Source organism: Coptis chinensis, chromosome 3, assembly GCF_015680905.1.
Source record: "Coptis chinensis isolate HL-2020 chromosome 3, ASM1568090v1, whole genome shotgun sequence".
In the NCBI taxonomy this organism is placed as follows: domain Eukaryota; kingdom Viridiplantae; phylum Streptophyta; class Magnoliopsida; order Ranunculales; family Ranunculaceae; genus Coptis; species Coptis chinensis.
Genome location: NC_141458.1, coordinates 66,556,172 through 66,582,429, shown reverse-complemented (window position 1 = coordinate 66,582,429; position 26,258 = coordinate 66,556,172). Strand labels below are relative to the sequence as shown.

The following is a 26,258-nucleotide window of genomic DNA, read 5'->3' as shown; positions in this document are numbered from 1 at the left end:
CAACTTCACTCATTTTCCTACCAATAAATCTCTTCACACTAAAAAAAAGTATTCTCAGGATTAACAACCGCTTGTCTTTTCGTAATCTGCCCAATAAGTCTATCCCCATTCTTAGTATACGCGACAACAGATGGCGTAGTCCGTTGACCTTCCGCATTAGTTACAATTATTGGTTTCCCACCTTCCATTGCTGCTACTGCTGAATTCGTTGTCCCCAAATCTATTCTAGGTAAGAGCAGATCCTAAACTATAAAGTCAGATCCTGCAACTTCAAACATATCCTAACTATAAAATCTTGATGGCACAACAACCCAATACATCTAAACAAACAAGAACAGATCTGAAAGTGCATAAACACAATGGAATAACAGCTGTAGTCATAGGAACCAAATTGGACAACACTCAAAACAAAAAAACAGAAACTATAGCAGGCTGAAAATACCCAGAAACTATAGCAGGCTGAAAATACCCGTAACTTAGCAGGCAGTCCTGTACTAAACCAGTAGGAGTTATAAGGCAAGGTTGGTACCATTGGAAAGCATGAGAAGTCTATTTTCAATAACAACAAACGGTTTGTAAAACAAAGGAGTGAGCAGAAAGTTATGTACAATCTACCGACACATGGTAGAACCAACTAACCTAAACAATAATGATCGAAACACAACTTACAAGGAGGATTTTCTCTTCTTACTTATTTAACTTGCTGAATCTAAGAAAACTACAAGGCTCTCTTGTGCTATTTTGTTTCGAGTTCGATCTTTGTCCCTGTTGTGACCTACCTCTTCTCCTCCTCTCCTCCTCTCCTATTCTATTTATAATCCCCCTACTCTCCCTTGGGCCCTCCATCTGTCCCTTCATCTCTCGGTCTATGGATTGCCACGTGGTAAGTTCCCGTACGACGTTAGGGTTTTTCCCGTGCTTCTGCTGGGCACGTGTCCAGATGGTACAATTCCAGGTCAGCTATCCTTCCGCGCCGCGGCTCTACGCTGTCGGTCCTCGGTTCTCGGCCTCCATACTGGACTCCCATGTCCACGGCCTTAAATAACAGGCCCTTCGTCCCACACCCAGTCCTCTTCCTGGATCCATTACCCGTCGGACCCTCGGCCATCATAAATTGGGTCGCTACAATGCCCCCTCTCGAGTCCGCGAACCTCCTGAATGTTCGCGGGCTCGAGAACTCAATTTACCTGCTTTTTTCCTTGGCTTCTGTTTCATATTCCTTAGCTCTCTCCCATGTCGGATTCCCAATCCGACGGTCCGACTTCCTCGCGGACATATGCGGAGGAGACTTCTCCGCTTGATCCCATCGCGGCCCCCTCCACCACTGGGTGGCCTTTCAAACTTCCACTGCCTCCTCCACGCTCCCGTCGACCTAATCTGGAAGCGATTAGGGTTGGCTATGGCATCCCAGACGACATCCTCTTCGAGCACGTGCCCGACGTGACTCACTTCCCTCATCTGGTCCCCCCCAAACCTGGATGCCTCGTGGTCACAGTTGGCTAAATTGTCTCTGGCTTGCGACTACCGCTGTCTCGACTAGATGTCGAAGTATGTAACCACTTCAACATTCCACCTTGCCAGGGTATAGGCAATTTTTGGCGTATCATGTATGCCGCAAACTATTACAACCTCCACCATGAGCCCCGAATAGTCCTCCGCGACATAATTTCTCACTATTACATACGCAAGAGTACCAAAGATGTGAGCGTTGGATATCACTCTTTCTGCGTCCGTCTCGGTAAACAGTCCTTCATTCTCAAACTCACCACCTCGGACAAAACTTGGCATCATTACCCCATGTACGTCTCTGGTAATTTCTTGTCCGTGGATGTTCCATCTGTAGTGACTCTCAACCATCTCACCTTCCTGCCTCGCGGTGAGTTCGCTTTACTTGCCTCTCTTTCTTATATTGACTATGCTGTGGACTCACTCCTTATCTTTATTTCTCTCCTGTGCAGGTTGGAAGTCTGACTCCAAATCCCGATTTTATGTCGGCTTGAAGTCCGCAATCTTTGAACAAATCCGCAATCTGGGCTCTTCTCAAGCTGAAGTTCTCGGCATAGATCCCTCCCACGGAACCCCCTTATTGACTGACCCCTCTCTGCACACCTTGGGTAAATACTCAGCTCCATTTTATCGTCCACTGCCCCCCAAAGAACGAAAGCCTCGTCCTTCACCGCCCTCACTATCCGCCTCCCATCCTTCCCAAAGTAAGCCTCGCCGTCGCGGCTTCACTCGTAAAACCACCAAGTCTCAGGCCAGGGCTCGGGCTCTAGAGGAGATAGTCAGAAGGTCCACTGCCCACCTTCCTTCTCCGCTCCGCCAATATACATCTCCTTCCTTCCGCTCCCTCGCTGACTGGGACGATCAATATATTCCTCCAACTTCCCCTCCGGCCCGACTTCGGGCCTCCCCATGGACGTCTCCAAGATTAAGCTGTTCGACAGTGACTCTGACGATGAAGTGACTGAAGTCCCCAACTCCCAAGCTGTCCCGGCCTCAGCTGTCCCCCCCATGTCCGCGGATCTCTTGTCTGAAGAGCCCCCCCACAAGCGCAGCAGATCATCTCCTACCGCAAGCCTTTCTGCGGCTCCTCTGCCCTCTCCACCTCTACAGCGTCCTGGCAAAGAAACCGCTCGCTCTCTCCCTGGGTCCGCGGCTCCAGAAACTTTTCACCCCCATTTCAAGGTGCGCGGCCGCTCCGTCAATGTAGAGGATTCTGCTCTAGAAAACCCTGTTGTGGCCTCGACCATGTTCTACGGCTCCCATCTTCCCCGCGACTTGGCTTATGCCGATTCTGGGACCTTTGAACAGCATCGCACCTCTCTGTATGCCGGCTAGGAGAAGGTATGTCTCTCTTGCCCACCTTTCACTTTCTGCTTTGCTCTTTATTCTGACTGCTTTTCCATCACTCTCTGCTTTGCCCCTTATTCTGACTGCTTTTCCATTGCTAGGTGAGCTTGGACATGGCCTATATGATCCACGACCTCTTCTCTTCCCTGAATTCTATGGAATCCTTAGAGAAGGAGGTCGGCGGTCCCAATGGACTAAGGGCCACCTGTGTACGCCTCCGAGCTGATCTATCGGCCGCGGACATGGCCAAACTTCGAGCTGAAGATGAATTGAGGACCGCTGAAGCTTCCCACCAGGCCTTTATGGACGGAGTGAATGACCGTTTAAGCAAACAACGGGAAGCCCTTGTCCCAACATAAGGAGAATCTTGCCGCTCTCTCCTCGCAACAACACACTTCGGGACATGGAGCAGCTGCGGATAAGCTTCAAAGCTCAAGCTGACAAACGTGTGGCCAAGAAGCTCGCTGAGGAACATCTTGCGCGTTTACTCAAAGAAGGCCGACTCCTCCCATAAAAGCTCCCTCTCCCATGTCGGAAGATCCAAAGTAGCCACGGTCCCCATTGCCGCGAGCGGCTTTGTTTCGGGTCGGTCATTGATGTTGCCCCCTCGATCCATTGCACGAAGACTCGTTTGTGAGGCCACCTCCCGGACCCCGCCTCGAGTGCTTCTCGACCATGTTCCTCTTGTCGAAGATTTGTTGCGGACTTTAGACTAGCCCCACGCCGTCATGCCTGTTATTGTACTAGCTATCTTGTAACTGACTTTCCCAACTAAGTGTGCCATTGATCTTACTTTTTCTTTCCCTTTTTACTTGTGTGTTGGTTTGATTAGGAACTGTTTCACTCTTCCCGATTATATGTATGATCTCTTAGCTTTAATTGCTGTTTTGTCTGACATGTTGCTGTTCGTCCTTTCTTGCCTCTACTCTATCTCATTTTGTCATTCTCTACACTGGGGCCTTCTCTCTTCTTGCCCCCACGTGCGATCCACGCCTCTCGCTCGGGAATGTCTCGTTTCCCTTCGGAGTCACTCGTCGACTTCGAGTTCCATCGGGGCAGCTCAACCTGCCGTGGACCCGATTTAAACAATTCGACCGCGGAAGGCTCCTCCCCACCGCGGCCCCTTTTGGAGTGGCTTCGCCAACCACTGGGCTTCTCTCTTTGCCCCCGGTGCAGCGTATGCCTTTCTTCCGCGGAAGGCTCTCTCAGATCCGCGGCTCTAACTTGAGGTGGACCTCTCGTCCTTGGGCGTCTCTTGCCCTCAAACCGTGTTTAGCCTGACTGTTACATTTTATGCAGGATGGCGAAATTTACTCCTCAAAAGTGCCATTGTATTATATATTTACAAACAGCTCCAGTGTATCGTTCTGGACTTTCATTACATTCAAACATAAAACTTTTTTAACATTCTCACATTCCATGGCTTTTCTAGCACTTTTCCTTCTGCTGTTCTTAGCTTGTAAGTACCAGCTCCTCCTACGTCGACCACCATATAGGGCCCCTCCCAGTTCGGCCCTAGCTTTCCGTCATTCTCTCTCTTGGTACTGTGCGTCACTCGTCGCAATACGGCATCCCCTACTCTGAACTGTCGCGGCTTGACTCTCTTGTTATAACGTCTCTGAAGGCTGTGGTGATATTCCTCTAGTCTGATTCGCGCCGCATCTCTTCTCTCTTCTGCTAAAGTCATATCCGCTGCCAATATGCCCTCGTTCAGCCCTGTCTCCACCGCTCTTGTCCTCGTCGTGGCTGCTACCATTTCCGTGGGAATCACTGCCTCGACCCCGTAAGCTAAAGAGAAGGGAGTTTCCCTGGTTGACGTTCGGCGTGGTCCTGTATGCCGAAAGAACATGACTCAGTTCATCTGCCCACACTCCTTTCTTATCCTCTAGCTTCCTTTTGAGATTGTTCATAATGGCCTTGTTGGAAGACTCTGCCTGCCCGTTGCCTTCTGGATTGTATGGGGCCGAGAACCCCTGCTTCACCTTGTATGCTTGCAAGAACGCCTTCACCTTGGACCCGGTGAACTGGGTTCCATTGTCCGCTATGATAATATATGGCAACCCAAATCTACAGATGATATTCTCCCACAAGAACTTGATCACATGAGTTTCCTTGACCTGTTGCAGGGCCACTGCCTCGATCCATTTGGTGAAATAATCTGTGGCCGCCAACATGAATCTCCTTTTGCCGGTAGCCATGGGCAGTGGACCCACTATATCCATTGTCCACATCGCGAAAGGCCACGGACTTGACACACTATGTAGTGGTTCCGCTGGCACAAAGATCATCTGAGCGAACTTCTGGCACTTCTCACATCGTTTAGCGTAGTCCACGGCATCCCTTTTCATGTGTGGCCAAAAGTAGCCCTGTGTTATCAATTTGTGCGCTGTTGTTCTACCCGCTGAGTGACTTCCGCAATCTCCCCCATGCAACTCCGCCAGCACTTCTAGGGCTAACCTCGGCCCGAGACACTTTAGCAAAGGCCCACTGAAATTCCTTCGATATAGCTCCCCCTCTATGAGCACGTATCTCCGAGACGTCTGCTCCAGTCTCTTTTTCTCCCCTTTTATCTTTCACCACGTTCCCCGACAAAAAACTCTTGATGGGTTTAATCCAACCCCCCTCTTCCTCCTCTGCCTGACATATCTCCGCCATTCTTTCCTCCCCCTCCTCTGTACTAGGTTTCTCCAATCGCTTTACCTTTATCACTCTCTCTTCAGATTCAGGGATTGCGGCCGCCACGTATGCTAGGGCGTCGGCATGTCTGTTCTCGCCGCGGCCCAAGTGTATGAACTTAACCTTCGCAAACCCGGCGGCCCTCTTTTGCAGCACTTTCAAATATTTTACCATGCGTGGGCACCGCGCTACAAACCCCCCATTTGCTTGGCACACTACCAAATTTGAGTCGGAATACACTGTCAATTCTTTCACCCATCCCTCGCCATTCTCATGCCTGCTATTACTGCCTCATACTCTGCTTCGTTATTTGATGCCGCGAACCCTAACTTCATGGTTAATTCCATTATGTTGTTTTCCGGCGTGACCAACACCACTCCTATCCCACTACAAGTGTCTGTGGCTGACCCATCAGCGAAGACTCTCCATCCATTCCTTCGATCCTAGGGGTCCAACCAGTCCTGTTCCATGACCCTTTCCGGCTCCATGACCATCTCTTCTCCCCAGGTGGGGTCCTCCGCTGGAAACTCTGCTAAGAATTCTGCCACCGCCTGCGCCTTTTCCGCTGTTCTAATCTGATACTGTATCTCGTAAGAACTCAACATTACTGCCCATTTCAGCATCCTCCCCGACTTCTCTGCTTTCAATGCTTGCTTTAAAGGCAGATTTGTCACCACCACTACAGAGTGCGCCTCAAAGTATGGTTTCAACTTCAGGGCCGAGAACACCAATGCCAAGGCATATTTCTCTATTCTACTATATCGGGTCTCGGCTTCCAGCAGTGTTTTACTTTGGAAGTACACCGGCTTTTCTAATTTACCCACAATCCTGACTAGTACCGAGCTAATGGCATACTCCGTGACCCCCAAATATAAGTACAATTTCTCTCCCTGTTCCGGTCGCGACAGCATAGGAGCCTTACCTAAATAACTCTTCAACTCTTGGAATGCCTCCTCCCACTCCGTGGTCCATTCGAAATTCCGAGTGTTTCTCAGCAACCGATACAACGGCCTACACTTATCTGATGACTTTGAGATGAACCTATTCAAAGCCGCGACCCTTCCTGCAAGTCTCTGCACCTCCTTGACATCCTGAGGCAACGACATCTCCACTAGGGTTCTTATCTGCTCGGGGTTGGCTTCTATTCCCCAGTAAGTAACTATGTATCCCAGGAACTTCCCCGTAGTAACGCCGAACGTACATTTCTCTGGATTAAGCTTTAAATTGTACAACCGCAGTATTTTAAACGTCTTTTTCAAACCCTCTAGATGCTCTTCCTCCGACATGCTCTTCTCCACCATGTCGTCTATTTAAATCTCAATCCCCTTTCGGATCTTGCTTTCGAACATTTTCTCCCCTAGCCGCTGAAATGTGGCCCTGATGTTCTTCAATCCAAACGGCATTCTTGTGTAACAATACATCCCACCTTCCACTACGAAGGCTGTCTTCTCCTGATCTGGCCCATACATGGCCACCTGGTTATATCCCATTGACGCGTCCATGAAAGAAAATACTTTAAACCCTGCAGTTCTATCCACTAGCTCGTCTACTCTCGGCATGGGGTAGCTGTCTTTGGGACATTCTAAATTCACGTCAGTGAAGTCGACGCACATCCACACCTTGCCATTCTTCTTAGGTACCGCTACCACATTTGACAACCAGTCGGTAAACGACACCTCCTCATTATTATACCGCCCTTTCAACCTCGCGACCTCCTCGCGAATTTCTTCGGCGTACCTCGGTCTAATTCCTCGCATCTTCTGTCTTATTGGCTTCGCGTCTTCCCTCATATGTAACCTACGACATGCGAATTCTGGGTCTAATCCGGTGACTTCCTCAATCATCCATGCAAACACATCTTTGTTGGCAGACAAGAACCGTATTAACTTGCTCTTCCATTCCTCAGACAGACTGGACCCCACTGATGTGAACTTCTCCTCACCGTCCTCCCCCAAATTCACTACCTCTATCTCGTCCAAGGTCTTCGGTCCTTCTGTTAACTCCGCCGACCCCTCCCCAACGGGGCACTGTAATTGCTATGCCTGCCTCTTCCTGGAACGTGAGGTCTCTTCCTCTGATCTACGGATCAATCTCTTCACTGTACTCTGGTGGCTGTTTTTTGCCGACACCTGATCCCCGCGGACCTCGTATACCCCGGTAGGGGTAGGGAACCGAATCACTTGGTAGTAGGTAGAGGGAACTGCTTTCATCTCGTGAATCCACCTCCTCCCCAGGATGGCATTGTACTGCGAGTCGGCATCCACCACCTTAAATCTTGAAAACACTGTAACGGGTCCCGTGGTCACTGGGAGCAGAAGCTCCCCCAGGGGTTCCGTCATGCTTCCGTTGAACCCATACAAATTTGTTGGTGAAGGTCTCAACTGCTTCCTTTCTATATTCATTTCTTCCATCGCCCCTCTAAACAGTAAATCTACAGCACTGCCGCAGTCCACCAACACCCTCTTTACTATGTAATTTCCCATAGCCACCGTGATCACCAACGCGTCCTCATGCGGGGAGTCGATGGCTCGAAGGTCCGCGTCGGTGAACGTTATACTTTTCCTTCCTTTCGCGCCCCGATAATCCGCTGATCGTCCCGGCGTCTCATGTACTCTCTTGTACACTTGTTGCTCGCCGTATTATGTCTCAGTGTGCATTGTGGCTCAATATCTCTCCACTGAAGATCATGTTGATCGTTCCCAGTATCCTCCCCTGGGTAGGCGCTTGCTCTCCCTTTTCCTCTTCCGTTATAAATTCCTTCAACAATCCCTTTCCTATCATCCTCTGAATTAACCATCTTAATGCATAGCAGCCGTTCGTCTCATGATTGTGTATTTGATGATAGGCACAATAGGGTCTGCCTTGTACCTCCACTGGCTTGGTTCGTGGACCCTCATACCCCTGCAAATTCTGAATCAACGGTAGTATTTCACTCAACGATTTATTCAGTGGCACTTGCTCTTCCTCGCGATAGGGATTTTTGTCTCGACTCTCCCTCCTAGCCTCTTCTCGGCTCCTCTCGGGCCGCGACGCATACCTTCGATATCCGCTGCCCCCTTTGTCAGAGGGCTCATATCGCCGACGCCCCTCACCTTTCTCCAACGATAACACCGCCTTCCCTGGCCTTCTCACCTCCTTCTGCATGGTGTCTTCATACTTGATGTACTTCTCCACCCTCGGGTACAGGTCCTGTAATGTTGCTATCTCATTCTTTGCTACCGACTCATGTACCCTTGTTCCCGGGCGTAACCCTCTCTCGAAAGCTATCACCTCCATCCTTTCATCCAGATTCTCCACTTTCAAAGTCTCCGCCTTGAATCTACACAAGAAATCTCTTACCGATTCCGCGAACCTCTGCCTTACGTTGAACAAGGCCGCGATGTCCACCACACGCTTCTTCTGGTGTATGAAGTGATCAATGAACACCTGCTCCAACTCCTGAAAGTTATTAATACTCTTAGAAGGTAACCTGTAATACCAATCGGATGCTCCCCCTTTTAAGCTTGCCGGGAACATCATACATCTTAGTCCGTCATATCGCGGCTCCTGCCACAACGGCATCTGCTGCCGGAAATGATGAATGTGGTCAGCTGGGTCCCCCGTTCCATCATACCTCTCAAACCTTGGCTGGTTGAACCTCTTCGGCACCTCCGACTTCCATATCAAATCTGCCAGTGGGTTGCGATTCAACCCCGCCACCACCTAACTCACTGTACCTCCCACGCCCTTGGTCTGTCCCAGGCTAGCCTTCAGATCGCTGGCGATCATTTCCCTGACTTGTTCCTTGGTGAGCCCCACCACCGTTTGTTCTTCCGCATCAGTTCCCCCTTCTTCCTCTTTCCCTGCTCTAGACACCTCCCTTTCCGACTCCTCTATTGTTTCTCTCTCCCTCCTTAACCCCTCATTTTCCTCCCTCAACCTCGATATTTCCTCATGCAACAACCTTGTTTCCTCTGCTCCAGACATTACTGTCTCTTCCCTATCCTGCTCCTCCCCTTCGTTCCTTATTGATTCCACATCCATCTCGGCGACCGTCGTCTTTTTTGGTCGCCCCACTCTTCTTTTTGTTGCCATCTCACTATTTTTCACTCTCTCTCTCTTTCTTGTCCCCACAGACGGCGCCAAATATTGTGACCTACCTCTCCTCCTCCTCTCCTATTCTATTTATAATCCCCCTACTCTCCCTTGGGCCCTCCATCTGTCCCTTCATCTCTCGGTCTATGGATTGCCACGTGGTAAGTTCCCGTACGACGTTAGGGTTTTCCCGTGCTCTGCTGGCACGCGGTCCGATGTTGTTACAATTCGAGTCGGCTATCCTTCCGGCCAAGCCTCTACGTTAATGGGTCCTCGGTTCTCGGCCTCCATATTGGACTCCCATGTCCACGGCCTTAAATAACAGGCCCTTCGTCCCACACCCAGTCCTCTTCCTAGATCCATTACCCGCCGGACCCTCGGCCATCATAAATTGGGTCGCTACAGTCCCTTTCACGCCAAGTCACCCATCAATATTGAGAAAATGGTGAGTGCTTAAAAAAATTGGTTCTAGTTTTCAGGACGTCAAAGATTATCAAGAGATTGATTTTCTATTAGTCGCATGCATTTTGATCTTGAATAAAGTTAATATGCAGATGTTTCTTGAGAAAAATTATTGTCAAGTGTTTCTCGTAAAAATTATTATTGTTTTAAACTTTTGTTCACAAAATTACGAACGTCCAGATAAAACATGGAGGGAAAAGAGAGAATGTTTCAAACAAGGGAAAATGGCACAAATACCAGCATCAAAACATCACGAGACTACTCCCTCAGTGGCACCAACCACACATCCAACGCTGACTCATTCAGAACCCCTGAATAGTGACAATGTTTCTACACGCACAAACTCATGTCACTACACTAGATCTGTTGAAAAAGGACATTACAGATACGTTGTTTTAAAAAAAAAAACACTTTTGGGTGTCGTATGGTGACTTTTTTGAAGTCGTTTTTTTACTACGACACTTGACATGTGTCGTTTTTCATTTTTTCATTTTTTTAAAAAAAAGCCGAATCAGGACCAAAAAAGTCCCTAGCCCAATATCTATTGAATCATGGCCAAAAGAAACCCACCCAGTACAGGTTAATTGGATCCATTCTTACTTGGCCCAAAATCTCTTCAGAAACACAACCATATCCAAATATAACCATTCTCAAAATAACCAGAAGCCCAAACTACATAACCAAACACCATAATTCAAAGTCAACTGGCTACTTCTCCAATTCAAAAATTATCCATAATTAACCAACGGCCTCATTATGAATTGACTCAAACCCTATTTGGACCGACTGAGAGCAAATGCATATCTTTGAAGGCCGTCGAGACACAACTTCCCATTCATTTCCTCTCGTGGGAGTTTCCTGTGTATCCTTATCTTCTTCCATGTTTCAAATCTAGTGTTTCCCTACACATGATTCAAACCTTAAATAAGCTCATTTGCACCAAACAAGTCAACAACGCAAATATCTGAACTTAAAATAGAGATAACCCAAACAAGGACTGTGTTTAAAAGCAAATAAAGATGTGCTCAATGCTAAACTTAATTTTCCATGCCACTAGATCTGTGAAACAACTAATTATATGACCAACTCATCCGTCCACAGCTAGAAAGCTCTCCTAAACAAACTTTAATATCTTAGAACAACAAATTTTGGACATGCACATATTCAAACCCTTCAGGTAGACACATATCAATTATTATCAATAGACAACAATCTCATAACATAAACTCAAATTTATAATATTAAATAATCTGAGCAAACTATTAAAAAACCTAAATCATTGATTAATTATGCTAAACAATTTCCATTTAAACACGCATATACAGATCTAAAATCAGATAAAAAAATCGATATTTCTACGATTATTATTATTTCATGTAAAAGGATGTGTAAGTTTCGATCAAATTATTACCGAAAAAATATCATACCAGTAAAGCTCAAGATACTGTACGAAATAGATACGCAAAACCAAATTCAGAACCATGACTTAGTTATTCCTCCTGATCAGGGTCATCATCTCCTCTAAGATTAGCAAAATCCACTTAAACTTGTTGGAAGGTAGATGGGCTCTTGTAGCATTATTGCAAACAATATTCATTACCTACTGAAAAATATTCATTACCGTACCGCACAAGCTATAGTTACTCAATCCTGTGTTCATACTAGATATCCTAATATCGGTTTTGCATGACGTGTGAAGGGGGAATCAAAAAATTGTCAACAGAAAAATAGAGGATGGAGGAGAGAGTTTAGTGAGAGATCAGTAAGAATTGAACATGTAAGTAAAGCAAGTTTTGCATGTCTCATTTATATCTTAGTAGTTTTTTATGCTTCAAAAGAATAGTTAAGACTATAGTAGTTTCATAAAAATGAGTTACCTGCTCCCAGCTGCAACCCCTGCATGTTGAGGTCTCTTTCTAGTGACCCTACATAGATGTGCTCCCAGCTGCAACAGATGCAGCACACATGTCAACAAAGCTGCATGGAAACAAAATGAAAACGGAAGTAAAATTATCATAGCTATATATATATGTAAAAATGATAGGAACATGTCAATTATCATAGCTATACATTAAACAGTAAGTATCCTTATTATGTAAAAATGATAGGAACAATGATAAAACAGGAAGTATCCTTATTATGTTAAAATGATATAAAAATGGGATATAAATGAAACAGTAATATAAATATCATAGCTATATATATAGGTAAAATTATCCATAATTATACATGTCAATTATCAAAGAAGAGATGAGTACCAACAAAAAGATTTACTGGTATCAAACTTAGTGTGGTGTATACCGTTTCGATATTGTCCTCCCTTAGCTTGGGACACTGACAAGATGCTCTTAAAAATCCAGGATATTATACAGTACAATCTAGAGTGTATCTATGTACCTCTAATAATAGGCACTGCAAGAAAATCATACACAACAGCTTGTTCAGATCCCAGGTAGAATACTCTATCGAACCAGAATGTGAATCATCTTCCTTCTCATCCTAAAATCAATCAATCAATCCAATAGTAACAAGTATACAAAAAGCTATTCACAAAAATTGTTTGAATTAAATAATTAAGAGGAATTGAGTGGAAAAACAACCTTGTAAATGAAACTTTTAGAATCTAAGCTTTTGATGCAAAGGTTATCACCATTTTCTCCTTTCTCTTTCAAATTTAACGGTCTAAATTTAGTACAAACAACACTTTTGGCATCTCTGTTACTTGGATCAATCACCTAAACACGTAAACAACGAATATTCATTATAAAAAGAAATGTACTAATTAGATCTCCATTTTTCACTTTGAAGGAAGAAAAAAATTAAACAAAAGAATAAATACCAAAAACAGAAATGAGATGATATAACAAACTTGCTGTTTTACAGGTGATGAAAAAAAAAACTTTCAAGAATCAAGACAACGCTCTCCTGCTGTAGTCTATATACAAAATAGTTTGTGTGTTTTCAGTATCTCTCGGAAGTAGATCTTAAACAACTGACAGAAGTGTATTAACAAGCTTAATTCGAGTCGTTTATTGTATTGGAGCATTGGAATTCAATTTCCAAATTTTGAGAAGCTCCAAAATTCCTAAACACACACTGAAAAGTTTAGCTAAAATTAGTTAATTTTTTTCGAACCTAAAACTTACAATACAACAAACAACCGACAAAATGCAATTGAATTATAACTAACTGATACTTTTGTAACCATTACTAGTCATTTCCACCATAACATTAATGTTTTCTAATAAGGAGACAACACATTTCAAGTCATTTCAAGCTTTATTTCATATCTTCACATTTCAAAAAACCAATACCAATCAATAATAAGCTAAAAACATATCCAAAATAAACATTTAACATTTATACAAAAATTTAGGGCTATGATAGCAAGGTTTGTTTACTTACTGATGATATTAAAACAATGATCAAACAGCTGAAAGTGAACAATCTGTAATGATTAAGAAGTGATCGATATCAATCAAAACATCAATTGAAGTAATCGAAATTAAAACTGAAATCATTTATTTGGGATCGAAATCAAAAAATCAATTTAAGTGATCAAAATTACCTGAAGAGAGATGGTATGTGATTGAGAAGAGAGCGATTTGAGATTCGAGAATGATTTGCAATTCGAGAGAGATTTGAGAGATGGTAAGTGAAAAGTGATTTTTTTTTTCTTTTTGTCCTCTCTTGCTTTTTATCTATGGGTTCTGATCCGACGCCTCACGGGGACTTCAACGACACACATGGTGCGTGCTCATAACAGACTAAAGAACGGTGTCAGTAGTCTTGTCTTTTTTTCAAATATCTGGTGTAGTGTGTTTAAACACTCCCCATGCTTTCTATAACAAGGGAAGGGATGTGTTGAGTTTAAGGTCTATGGTTCTGGATAGACCAAGGGTGCCGGGAGAGAGGTTGACTGGAACTATGAAGTGGTTTAACAGCCTCAGGGGTTACGGGTTCATCACTCCTTCCAGAGGCGGCGAAGATGTGTTTGTCCATTATTCATCAATCAAATCCAAGGTATTCAAAAGTCTCAGTCCAGATAAAGATGTGGAATTTCAAATTGGAATGGGATACGATCGGAGGGACAGAGCTGTTGATGTGAGTGTTCTGGGTCGAGATGATGGTGGTGGTCATACTAACAGTGGATTCTGCAATCAAGGAACAACTAGAAGGTTCAACTGAAGTGGTTGCTGCTATCAATGCAGAGGGGAAGGACATTTTGCAAGGGAATACCCTAATTAGGAATTTCAGCAATGAACTAAAAACAAGGTAAATATCTTTTTCTTTTAATTTCTTTGTTTTGTACTGGTTTTAGATGTAGTTAAGACGTTTGATGAGTCGGTGTGCCAATACCATAAGTGGTTAAGACTGACCACTGTGATTATAAATCCTTCTTATGACAGAGTTCAACCCTTGACCTTTGGATCATCTAGAACATTGACATGATTTCAAATTCTAAAAAAAAAAAAAAAAAAAAAGTCATACATTCATACCATCCAATAGGTTTTGGTCCCGCAAGTGAAAACGGTGGTTGCATAATATTAATTCTACAGTTTGATCATTGTGAGCTTGTTTTCAATTTCTTGATCTACAAGTAATTATGTATGATCGAACAGATTAAGGCATATTTTGTGCGGTTGTTTCGTTTCAAGGAGATCCGCGATTTCAAGTCATCCTAGTGTTGCTATGAGGGTTGGAGGTTGGATATAGCAATCCAAACTGTTTACGTATGTGTTCCTACTTGTGTGTTGGGTGTGCGGGTGCCCCTGTTTGTGAAAGATTGGTTACACCCGTGCTTCTTGTCTTCTATAAAAACTCTGTTTAGTAACTGATTTCAATTTTTAATAAATTACAATTGTTAATTCACATCCAAATATAATGGCATGATGACATAATTATACTTACATATTTGTCAACAGTAAAATTTGTCCTGTGAGAGACCTTAAGCCATTTCTATATTTCTACTGTTTGATGGAGATGTTATCCAGTACTTCAACACTTAACAGTTCAACCTCCATCCCAAATATGCATGCTACTTTTAATTAGAAACCCATCAATTCATACTGAACTCTAATTCAACACATCTATCTAATAAGATAGGGTTTTTTTTAGCACTAAAAGACAAAATTATAATAAATGATGGTCGGGATCATTTTGAGCAAGATCTAACGGCGTGGGTTCGAGCCCAAAAAACATTAGTTTCGGTTTTTTTTCCCAAAAAAACATCTTCTCACCTCATCATCGCTGGGGTTTTATTCCATTTCTCTCCTCATCGTCGTGCACTTGAACTCCCCTTATTCCAAAATCCCCAAATCCCAAAAAGTGAATCATCATGTCTTCTTGATTGAGTAGCCATTGAAGAAGGAACAACAGCTACAACTGAAGAAGCAGATCAAGGTTGTTCTCATTTCTCTTCTGACTTGAACAATACCGACTTCCAAGTCCTGAACTCAAGTGAAGGTGACCTGCTTACCTTAGTGTATGTGAAAATTAACTTAGTGTATGTGATAACAGGAGTCCGATGGTTGGAGGCAGAGTATATTAGGATATTAGTTATTCTATTAGAGTAAGTAGGCATATTAGAGTAGGCAATTTGACCTATGTTTTTCTTCCCCTTAATGTCATATGGGGAATTAGGAATCTGTTTGTTCCATGAGTTGCGTTTGTTAGTTAACATATTATTTCGTATCTTACAGTGTATCTTATGCACTGATGCATGTTTCTTTTCACACTTTAGGTTTTTCACTTTTTTGAACTTTGTGCATCTTATCCACTGATGCAGGTTTTCTCGATTTTTATTTGTTTTGTGTTAGTATCTTTTTTTCGTTTAATGTTTTTTCTACATCCACCGGGTCGATCTATTTCATCATAGTTTAAGACACGGGGCATATCCTGTGGTGAGGATGATGATACGATTGATAATGTAGACTTGAGTTAAGTGAATGGTGGGAAGTTATGTATGTGATTCCTATAGAATGAACAGCCCTAATATAGAATGAACAACCCTAATAATAAGCTTGCGTTATACTGCCAAGTGCCAACTATCTCAGTTTCTTTTCATTCATGTCCTTAGCAACAACGAAAAAAGCCTTCCTCGACTTGCTTGCAAGACTTGCAAGCACAAGTTCCATTCAGTGGTTCTCAACTTCTCACAAATCAACGTGTCCCCTGTGCCAAAGTCCATTTTAGTAGCACCCTGGTACAAGTTCCATTCAGCTTGCCTCATAGTGGATTTCAACTTTTCACAAACAGTGTGCCCCCTATGTTATAGGCCTTTTTGATCATTCAATAGCAGTAAATCCCATATCAGGGGTTGGAGTATCTTTCTCCCAATTACACTGGGTGCAAATTCTAAAAATGTTGTATCATGTAACTTTGAATATAAATGTATCATAAAATCGATTACGCCGTGAAAAATCGGTTCATTGTTAAAATGTTGTTTGAATGGTATTTTATGATACAACATTTATTGTTAAAATCTACATTAGTTAAAGCAACAGCGAAACAATATTGTTAGAGTTTCGTGTTGTATCATGGGCTATGAATGAACATGGGTCATGGGGAGCAATTTGGACTGCTTTCGAGTTTTTATGTCTTTCTTAACTTCTTCATACCATTCTATTTACGTCGAATTTAATCTTTCGAATAATTTGCATTTAATTATATAACTGTATCTCGATGCTTTTTAATTAGGTATCCAACAATTTACTACTTTGACTCTTCGCCGTGCTCTTTGATTAGATCTCTATTTTGATTATTTAACTTTGCATGTTTTCAAATATTTGTGAATTGAAACTTCCTAGGCAATCATGGTTAAAGAGCATATGGAAGAGAGAGGAAGGGATTCTTTAGTTCACCCAGTCAATTCTATAGCACGTCATCCTATTGAACCTCCTAATCTGGTATATGTGCCTCCACATCGAAGAAATGTTTTTCCTCCTAATCGAAGATCAACTGCGACTCCTAATATTTTATTTGTTGTGCCTCCTAATTGAATATCTAATGCGGGTCCTAATAGGTTATCTATTGAATATCTAATGCGGCTCATTCTGATATGTATTGAATTAATGAATGTGTAAGGGTATGTGTAATGAGTTGCTTTGTGAGAAATAAAATGTATAGAATTGCAATAATTAAGCTCACTTGAGTATGAGAATGAAATGATTATGAAGTATAAAACTGTTGAAAATTGTTATATCATTGATTCTATGCTACCATAGAGATGGTCTCTTGGGATGTTGTTCAAAAGCAATGTGTCTAGAGTGCCGACTGGCACGGGCATTCACTAGTCTTCAATATCTTAGGGTACACTTCTAATTCATTCTTCACACAAAACCTTGCATTTGCAGTTCCAAACCATACTATCATACTTTATTCAAATGTAATTAAATTTCAATAATCATTAGGTCACTTCAAATCCCGAATAAAAAACTACAATGTATAAAATTACACAGACCAACAAACCCAACACATGTTAACAAGAAGCACAACCATCAACCAATATAAACAGACCAATTCAACAAGTAAAACTCAAAATACATAAAGCGAACAAAAAAGTATCTTCAGAGTACATGAAAACACCATACTTTTCTTATTACTAAGAGAAACTAGCAAAAAAAAATTACCTGAGCTGATAGCTACCGCTTGCAGAGTCTTTTCACTAATAAATTAACAATAAAAAATAAATTAGATCTTTTGTTCCAGAAAAAAAATTGAATCTTTTATTTCTAAAGTTTGATTGATAATTCTTTTGTCTCTACAAACAAGAAACATAAAAGAAAAATCATAACTTTACTATTTTCTATTTCTTTTTTTCATAACAAAATTTAGTGAACGACTTTTACTCGATAACTTACCAGAGATTTCCCTTCCCTCAATGAAGGAAGAAGGAAATGAAGCACCTACACCAAAACTTTAGCTTTAACAATTGAACTTGAAAAAATTGGAGAATATTAGAAAGGGGAAAAAGAAGAATAATCAAAAAATGAAAGAAGAATAATTACAAGAGAAAAGTACCTAGAGAGAGAATGGAGAACGGGAGTTAGAGCCGTTCTACTGTATTTGTGTTTTGGGTGTTTTTTCTCCTGATAATAATTTTCGCAAAAAAAAAAAAGTGGTTCTTCCCTCTCTATTTTTCGTGAAAAATCAAACTTTTGCGGTGGTTATAATAAGAATCTTGCGAAATCAAAAACATAAATCCCGACATTTTAAAACATCGGTATATATATCACTATTTCCCATGATTCTTACAAGCGTCGCCAGTTTAAAACAATTAGTGACGAAATCAAGCGTCGCCATATGTACGTACTTATTTCCGACGTTGTTATCATCGGCAATGCACTGTTTCAAATATAAAAAGAATAATTTGGCATAATAATTAATTTATAGCACTATTTCCGACAAAAAAAACGTCGCCAATACCCATTTTAACATTTAAAACCAACAAATTAGTAGCGACGATTTAAACGCGTGCCAAAAGGTATGTTTTGGGTACGAAATAAAAACGTCGGTAAAAAAAACATCGGTAAAAACCCTGTTTCTTGTAGTGTATTTCTTGTGCTATTGGTGATCGTATGATTGAGAAGGCATTACTTGATTTAGGCGCTAGCGTTAATTTGTTGCCTTATTCGGTTTATTTACAGCTTAGTCTTGGTAAGTTGAAACCTATGCCAATTACTCTTCAATTGGCAGATAGGTCTATTAGGATTCCACGTGGTATTGTTGAGGATGTTTTAATTCAAGTTGATAAATTTTATTTCCCTGTTGATTTTATTGTTCTAGATACACAACCTATTCAAGACCCTAAACACCATATTCCGGTCATCTTAGGTCGTCCCTTTTTAGCCACTTCTAATGTTATTATTAACTGTCATAATGGAGTGTTAAAGCTTTCTTTTGGTAATATGACTACAGAACTTAATGTGTTTAATGTAGGTCAAGAACTTCCTGAACCTGATGATTTTTGGGATGTTAATCTTATTAATAGTATAGTTCACGAGACTTTCTTGGAGAGTTATTCTGATGACCCCCTTAAGTCTTGCTTAATTAATTCTGGTAGTGGTTGTGATGTGGATGATGTCATTTGTGAAGTTAATGCGTTGCTTGATGCAACCCCAATTTTAGAAACTGATATGTGGAGAGCAACAATAGAGCCTCTAACTCCATCTGAGTCTACCCCAGCTTCTTCCATAAAGAGTACTCCTAAGCTATATAGAGTTGAAACCATTACCTGATACTCTTAACTATGTCTTTCTGGGACCTGATGATTCTTTACCGGTTATTATTGCTTCTAATCTTGATAGTGAACAAGATGGTAAATTGATTAAGGTTCTTAAAGAGCATAGAGCAGTTTTAGGGTGGAATATTGCTGATATTAATGGTATAAGCCCAACTAATTGTATGCATCATATTCATCTTGAGAAGGATGCTAAACCAACCCATGAGTTTCAGAGACGGCTTAATCCTAACATGAAAGAGGCAGTGAGAGCCGAGGTTCTTCAGTTGTTAGATGCAGGTATCATTTATCCAATCTCTTAGAGTAAATGGGTGAGCCCTGTTTAGGTTGTCCCTAAAAAGTCTGGGCTTACAATAGTTGAGAATTCAAAGGGCGAGTTAACTCCCACCCGTATGACTACCGGGTGGCATTTTTGCATTGACTAACGTAAGTTGAATTTGGCCACTAGGAAAGATCATTTTCCCCTTCCGTTTATTTACCAAATACTCAAGAGGTTAGTCGGTCATAAGTACTATTGTTTTCTTGATGGTTATTCCGGTTATTACCAAATATGTATTACACCTGAAGATCAAGAAAAGACTACTTTTACTTGTCCTTTTGGAACTTTTGCCTACCGTCGTATGTCTTTTGGATTATGTAATGCACCTGGTACCTTCCAGCGATGCATGCTTAGTATTTTTTTTGATATGGTAGAGAGGTTTCTTGAGGTGTTTATGGATGACTTCTCCATGTTTGGTGATTCTTTTGATGAGGGTTTGCACCATTTAGAATTAGTGTTAATTAGGTGTAAGGAGAAGAATCTTGTGCTAAATTGGGAGAAGTGTCATTTTATGGTTCAACAGGGTATTGTTCTTGGTCATATTATTTCTAGTAAAGGAATTTAAGTCGATAAGGCCAAGGTTGATGTCATTTCTAGTCTTCCATCACCTAAGATTGTGAAAGATATTAGGTCATTCTTAGGTCATGCTGGATTTTATAGGCGTTTCATTAAGGACTTTAGTAAGATTTCTCGTCCCTTATATAATTTACTTGGTAAGGATGTCACTTTTGTCTTTGATGATGATTGTTTGAAATCTTTTGAGAAGCTTAAGCATTTATTGACTACCGCTCCTATCATACAGCTGCCTGATTGGAGTGTGCCTTTTAAGTTAATGTGTGGTGCGTCTAACTATGTAGTTGGGGCTGTTTTAGGTCAACGGTTTGACAAGTTGCCCCATGTTATTTATTATGCTAGTCGAACTCTTAACGATGCACAAATAAACTACACTACAACTGAGAAAGAGTTGTTAACTGTTGTGTTTGCTTTAGACAAATTTAGGTCTTATCTCATAGGGTCTAAGGTTGTCGTGTTTACTGATCATTCGGCCTTGAAGTATCTCCTTACTAAGAAGGATGCTAAAGCGTATCTGATTCATTGGGTACTCTTGTTGCAAGAGTTTGATATACAAATTAGGGATAAGAAAGGTACGGAGAACGTGGTAGCTTACCACTTGTCTAGACTTATAGTAGAGTCTTCTACTGATATTTTACCTGTGAATGAGTCTTTCCCTGATGATTTGAGCAACTTTTTGCTATATCCCAGTCGTATGCGGATATAGTTAACTATCTTGTAACAAAACAGTTTTCCTCTCATTGGAGACAACAGGATAAATCTAAGTTTCTTGCTGAGGTTAGGAATTTTTTTCTAGGATGATCCATACTTGTTTAAGTCATGCCCTAATCAGATTGTTAGGAGACTTGTCCCTGAGAGTGAGTTTCATAGTATTCTCTCTTTTTGCCATGACCATGCATGTGGTGATCACTTTGGTCCTAAAAAGACGGCTGCGAAGGTTTTGCAGTGTGGTTTTTATTGGCTTACTCTCTTTAGGGATACACATGAGTTTTGTTTCAGTTGTGATAGATGCCAGCATACAAGTAATATGTCCCATAGGAACTGATAATCGTAAAAAGGATATTTTACCTATGAATAAGTAATTAAATTAAAGAATAAGCAAAATTAAATGTATTTTACTCTATTGTATCAAAAATTCTACTCTCGTTATCAATGCAATATTTGGAGTAGAGAATTCGTTTCACTCTTAGCTCGTTTAGATGTAAAGATTTCCTAGTTCATTAATTCTAACAAAATCGTGAGAGTAATGGATTTGAAATTTAACTAAAATGGTGAATTAACTAATCAAGATGTGATAAATGAAATGACGACAATTCAATACTAAGATGACAATATGAGAAGGAATTAGGGGAATTTGATTCCACCTTGATTCGACTTAATAAACTATCATAGAATTCGTTGTAATCCTAATCTTTACGTTTTCACGTAAAGATTGGGTATTTCTAATCCCTAATTATTCATGGCAATCTCTACCAACTAATAATTAGTATGTGAAGCAATCAAACCCATTCTCATGGTGAACTAATTACTTTATAGAGTGAAATAGATTATCACAACTATATTTATACTAACACAATCAAGTTTTCATTAAGGCTTCCTCAAACCCCTCTAATGGAGGTTTAGCCTTGAGTAATTAAACTATCATTTATAAACTAAGAACAATAAGAATAAGACACTATTGAAAGAATAACAATTACTTTATTAATCTAATTGAAAGAGAGTCTAATGATTCAAAACTGAATTAAAACTAAATTAAAACTAATTTAGAACTAAGTTTATGAATAACTAACTATAAAATTAAGACTAACTAAGTCTTGAATTATAAAACTAAGTTACTTAAGAGTTAACCCTTAGTCCTCTTTATATAGAAGAGGCTAGATCCACAATTTCGTGCATGGGCTTAGGAGCCATGTTTTGGGCCAAAAAATCGAGCCAAAAACCTCATTACTTCAATCCACAAAGAGGTTTTCAGCTGGAAATAACTTCAACAGCATTTTCGTCCACTTTCACTCCTTTGATTGGGTCATTGTTTAGACCATTAAAAAGCTCGTTCTGAACCGGTTGTTTTGACATATGGTAGGCCCAATTCCGAGGTCTGAGTCCAAAGATACGCCCTGCAGAAGTTCTGTTGACTTTTGTGCGCTATTTCTGCCCGCGTTGACTTTGACTTTTCAGCTTTGAAAAGGCTTTTTCTTCTTGAATCTTGGCCTTTAATCATAGAAATTCTTAGCAACCAACCTTTGCTCATTTATCTTGCAAAAGGGACGTATTTCTTCACATATTCGACTCCAATGCCTGAAATACACGAGAGCACGATAACAACACTAACTCTTACTTATTAATCACATAATTGGTCTAAAAGTAATATTGTTAAAGGGTTAAAACTACAGTTTTGGGCTCTTATCAAACCACCCCCAAACAGTATTTTGTTTGTCCTCAAGCAAATATGAGAAATTAGAATAAGTGACCAAAAATGGAGTTCTAACTAATCTCGTTTCTCCGAGTGCGATTGCATTGACCATATGCAACAAGGCCTTAAACCACTAGGAATTCCCTAGTGGACGAGTTATACCCTTGTGAGAGTTTTCCAGTGAAAGCACTCACAAACTTCATCTATACTACAACGACTAAGAAATAAAACTATTCTTTCCTTACTTATTATTAGATATCTATCCATCTCACTAGCAATGAATACAGAATAGTCAAGTCGAAACCTAAGCTAATATATGCATAATAATCAATCATCTACGAATAAAACATATATATAATGAACTATGCCATGAAATGCAATAACAGGCCCGTTTCTGAAACTTTGGAATAGCGTCCTTAAGTAGGTCCTCACATAAATGTCAAGACAAAAACACTTTGATTTTTCTGCTCAAGTTTCGCTACTCCAGTGTGTAGTTGGCACACTTTACCTTACAATCTCAATGACACACAAGGAAGCCGAAGTCGATCAAACACATCTACCACTTACTATCACACTAACCTATTCCTAATTGAGCTAGAGGTCTTTATTAAGTGTTGTGGGGATTAGTTGATGGTTTAAGAATGAAGGAAATAGATATTAAAAAAAAACCAGTCTGAGATAATAGAGTCTTCATACTATGTATTTAAGAGAAAACCTTGTTCTTACTTTGCTTCTATACTTTATGTCCATCCTTAGCCATTTTCTTTTTCTTTTTCTTTTGGCTTTTGACTCCTTTGATTCTGTTTTTGGAGTTCTAACCTTTTTTATTTATTTATTTTTTTCTTCTTTGAAGCAACTAACAAATTCTTGGTTTCAAAGGTCTTTCTCTTTATTATTCATTTCATTTCTATTCTCAGACTCATTAAAAGATGGGTAGGCTTATTTTTATTTTTATTTTGTTTTGAAAAAGGGTAAAGGATTTGCGGTTTATGAAAGGCTAAAGAAAGGCTCATAGGGGCGACTAGCGGAAATAATTTCATATAGGTTTGAATTTTTGGCTATATCGATCCAAAGAGGGCCTAAATTCTCGCTTAGGACATGGCATAGTGATTAAGCAAGTGGACGTGTGATTTCTCTATTCGGAATTTACTTCTCCCTTGTGTCATTTCTCAAATATTTCACTCATATAATGCTTTGAGTTATATTCTCACAGGATTTGTAGAATAAGTACTCTAGCTTAGATTTCAGAAACTTATTGTCAATATAAACATAAATGCTCATGCAATATATTTATAGAAAGATACAAAGATTATTACGTACATATTAACCTAAGTTTCTAAAAACTATTCTAATGCAACAGCTAACGTGAAAGTTCTAGATTATTTAGAGCATAGAGAAAGAAAACAACACCAATATTCCTAAGTGCATAGCATAAACTTTTTTTTTTATTAATTTTTTTTACTAGAAACAAGTGCATATTGTACCTATCTATATCCTAACAGGTGCCTTAAATTACGTGTGTTTCTATGCCACCCCTGAACAAAAACCATGCTTTGTTCTCAAAGTATAGAAATAAGAAGGGGTGTAGGAAAATACTATAGAAACGCGTGAAATTTTGAAACATCTACAAAACAAAGTTAAAACATACTAATATAGATAAATAAAACAAACGCAACTCTATATGAGCTCTACCCGTTATGGGGTTACAAAGAAGTAAATTGCTTGGGACATAAGCAGACACGAACAAAATTAAAACTTACCTCCTATCAAGCATTTAGGCGTTGTCAATCTCTTCTATAAAGAAATGAGGTTCCTTCGCATCCTGCCACGCCATGATGATTTGTCAGGCCTCACGCCATTTATCATCTAGGATTGTTTAGCGCCACTTGGTCGGATGGGGTGTAGGAGGCAACCCAATGAGGTTGTAGCCTCCACCCCGGCTAAGTCATTGTACGGAAAGAACGAATAATGCAGTTGGTGGGTCGCACAATGTCAACCCCAACCCAATCCGTCAAACGGGCACAAAAAGAGGGAAAGAAACATAACATGATTCGACAAACTAAGACAGGCATAAGAAGATACTTATGCCTCATACTCTAGGCTCGTACTAAACTAAACATTAATGTCTTGGGAAGGTCATATAGCAGGCGTCCCTCAGCTAGAGCAAGGAAAACATGGCAAGTGGCGACATTCGCAGAAGAAAAACGCCACTCCCCTAATATGTTTAGCATGATAAAGAACATCACCGTGCCCACGTTAAGGGACAAGCTACCAAGGGCTACGTTATATTTCCCTTGGTCCTCTACACGGAAAATTCTGGCCCCATAAGTCTCATGCAAGAGCTCATAGTTGTAGGCAGAGAAATTATCAACTATATAGCCCCATGAGTCTTAAATCTCAGCAGGCATAGGAAGCTCAACAACAAAAGCCAACAAGAACTTAGTTATGTCCATTGTTTCGTCATCAATGGTGATGGAAAACACATGTTCTCCATTCACCCGATAAAAGAATTTACAATGTTCATAAAAATACGAAGTAAGTGCAGGAGAGTAAAGTTCATCAGAACCTACCATTAGCGACTACCATCCTGCTTGTATGATCACTTCACGAAACCAAGATCAGTACGTGTCGCTCGAGAACAAATCTTTGAAAGACTGCTCCGGTATGAGTGTAGGAGACTTCATATCGAACAACACACTCTAGAGCTACTGGAACAAGCTCGGAAGAATCCACAAACAAAAATCAGAAGTGGAAGTGCTGCAAAGGCCAAGGCGCGGGGCGCGCTCTTGTCTTGCTCAACTTCCACTTGCTTTAGAGCGTGGCACGCTCAGGATTTGCCTATGAAGGGCGCGGGGGGTGCTCCGTGTACCTTGAAGTGCTCTGACTTGAAAGGTGAAAAATAAAAGTGAGAGATAACAATGAGAGGTGTGGTGTGGAGTGAAGAGTGATCAAGGATTTATAGAAGTTTAGTTTCTTAATCTAGTTCCACAAGTTGCCTAGATTGTTAAGGCAACTTGATGGAAACAAAATATTTCTAAAACCAAAAACAGAAACAGACCGGATTCATTATTCCAAAAACAAACCTAATATCTTAATGGTTTGAATTTAACATAGCAACCTTCCAATTTCATTCCTTAAAATTTTCACCACTACCACACTAGCTAATCTTAGCCACACCAAATTGGCAGCATTCTCACACAACTCATATTTTCACAGTTGCAAAATTAACTTCTAAAACGGTGGATAAAATAAAAGCAATGCTAAAAAATAATAATACCACCCCCAAACAATTCGGGAAGGTGGGATTCATGGAAAAATCATCGTATGCTTAGACAAAAACCAAATTAAATTTAAATTTTAACTAACAATCAAATAGTCGAAAACAAATACATAATCCAAATCTAACTAATAAACTAAATAACTCGAAATAAAATTCTATGAAAACAGGGAAATTTCCTAAACACAAAACAACTAAACTACTCGCCATGAGATGAAGATGGTCCAGCGTCGTCAGTCCTGCATCGACGATGCTCATGCCTCTCAGATTCGTCAGAAGTAGGACTCTGATAAGGTGTCAAGCGCTTAGAACTTCTTCTTGGAACTGCCGCTGTCCCTCTATATACGCGTTCATGGATTCCTCGTGCTCCATA

General features: G+C 40.8%; 1 protein-coding gene across 1 annotated transcript; it reads right to left on the bottom strand.

Annotated features, from left to right (window-relative positions):
- Positions 1 to 7,565: 7,565 nt before the first annotated feature.
- LOC147510470 (uncharacterized) lies at positions 7,566 to 8,012 on the bottom strand. Its single transcript, XM_086598148.1, has one exon. The coding sequence runs from the start codon at positions 8,010 to 8,012 to the stop codon at positions 7,566 to 7,568; it is 447 nt and encodes a 148-aa protein (XP_086454274.1).
- Between the last annotated feature and the right edge of the window lie 18,246 nt (positions 8,013 to 26,258).

What these genes read in the sequence shown, in the direction of transcription:
- LOC147510470 (XM_086598148.1), bottom strand. Translation starts at nt 8,012, where the DNA reads ATGGGAAATTACATAGTAAAGAGGGTGTTGGTGGACTGCGGCAGTGCT.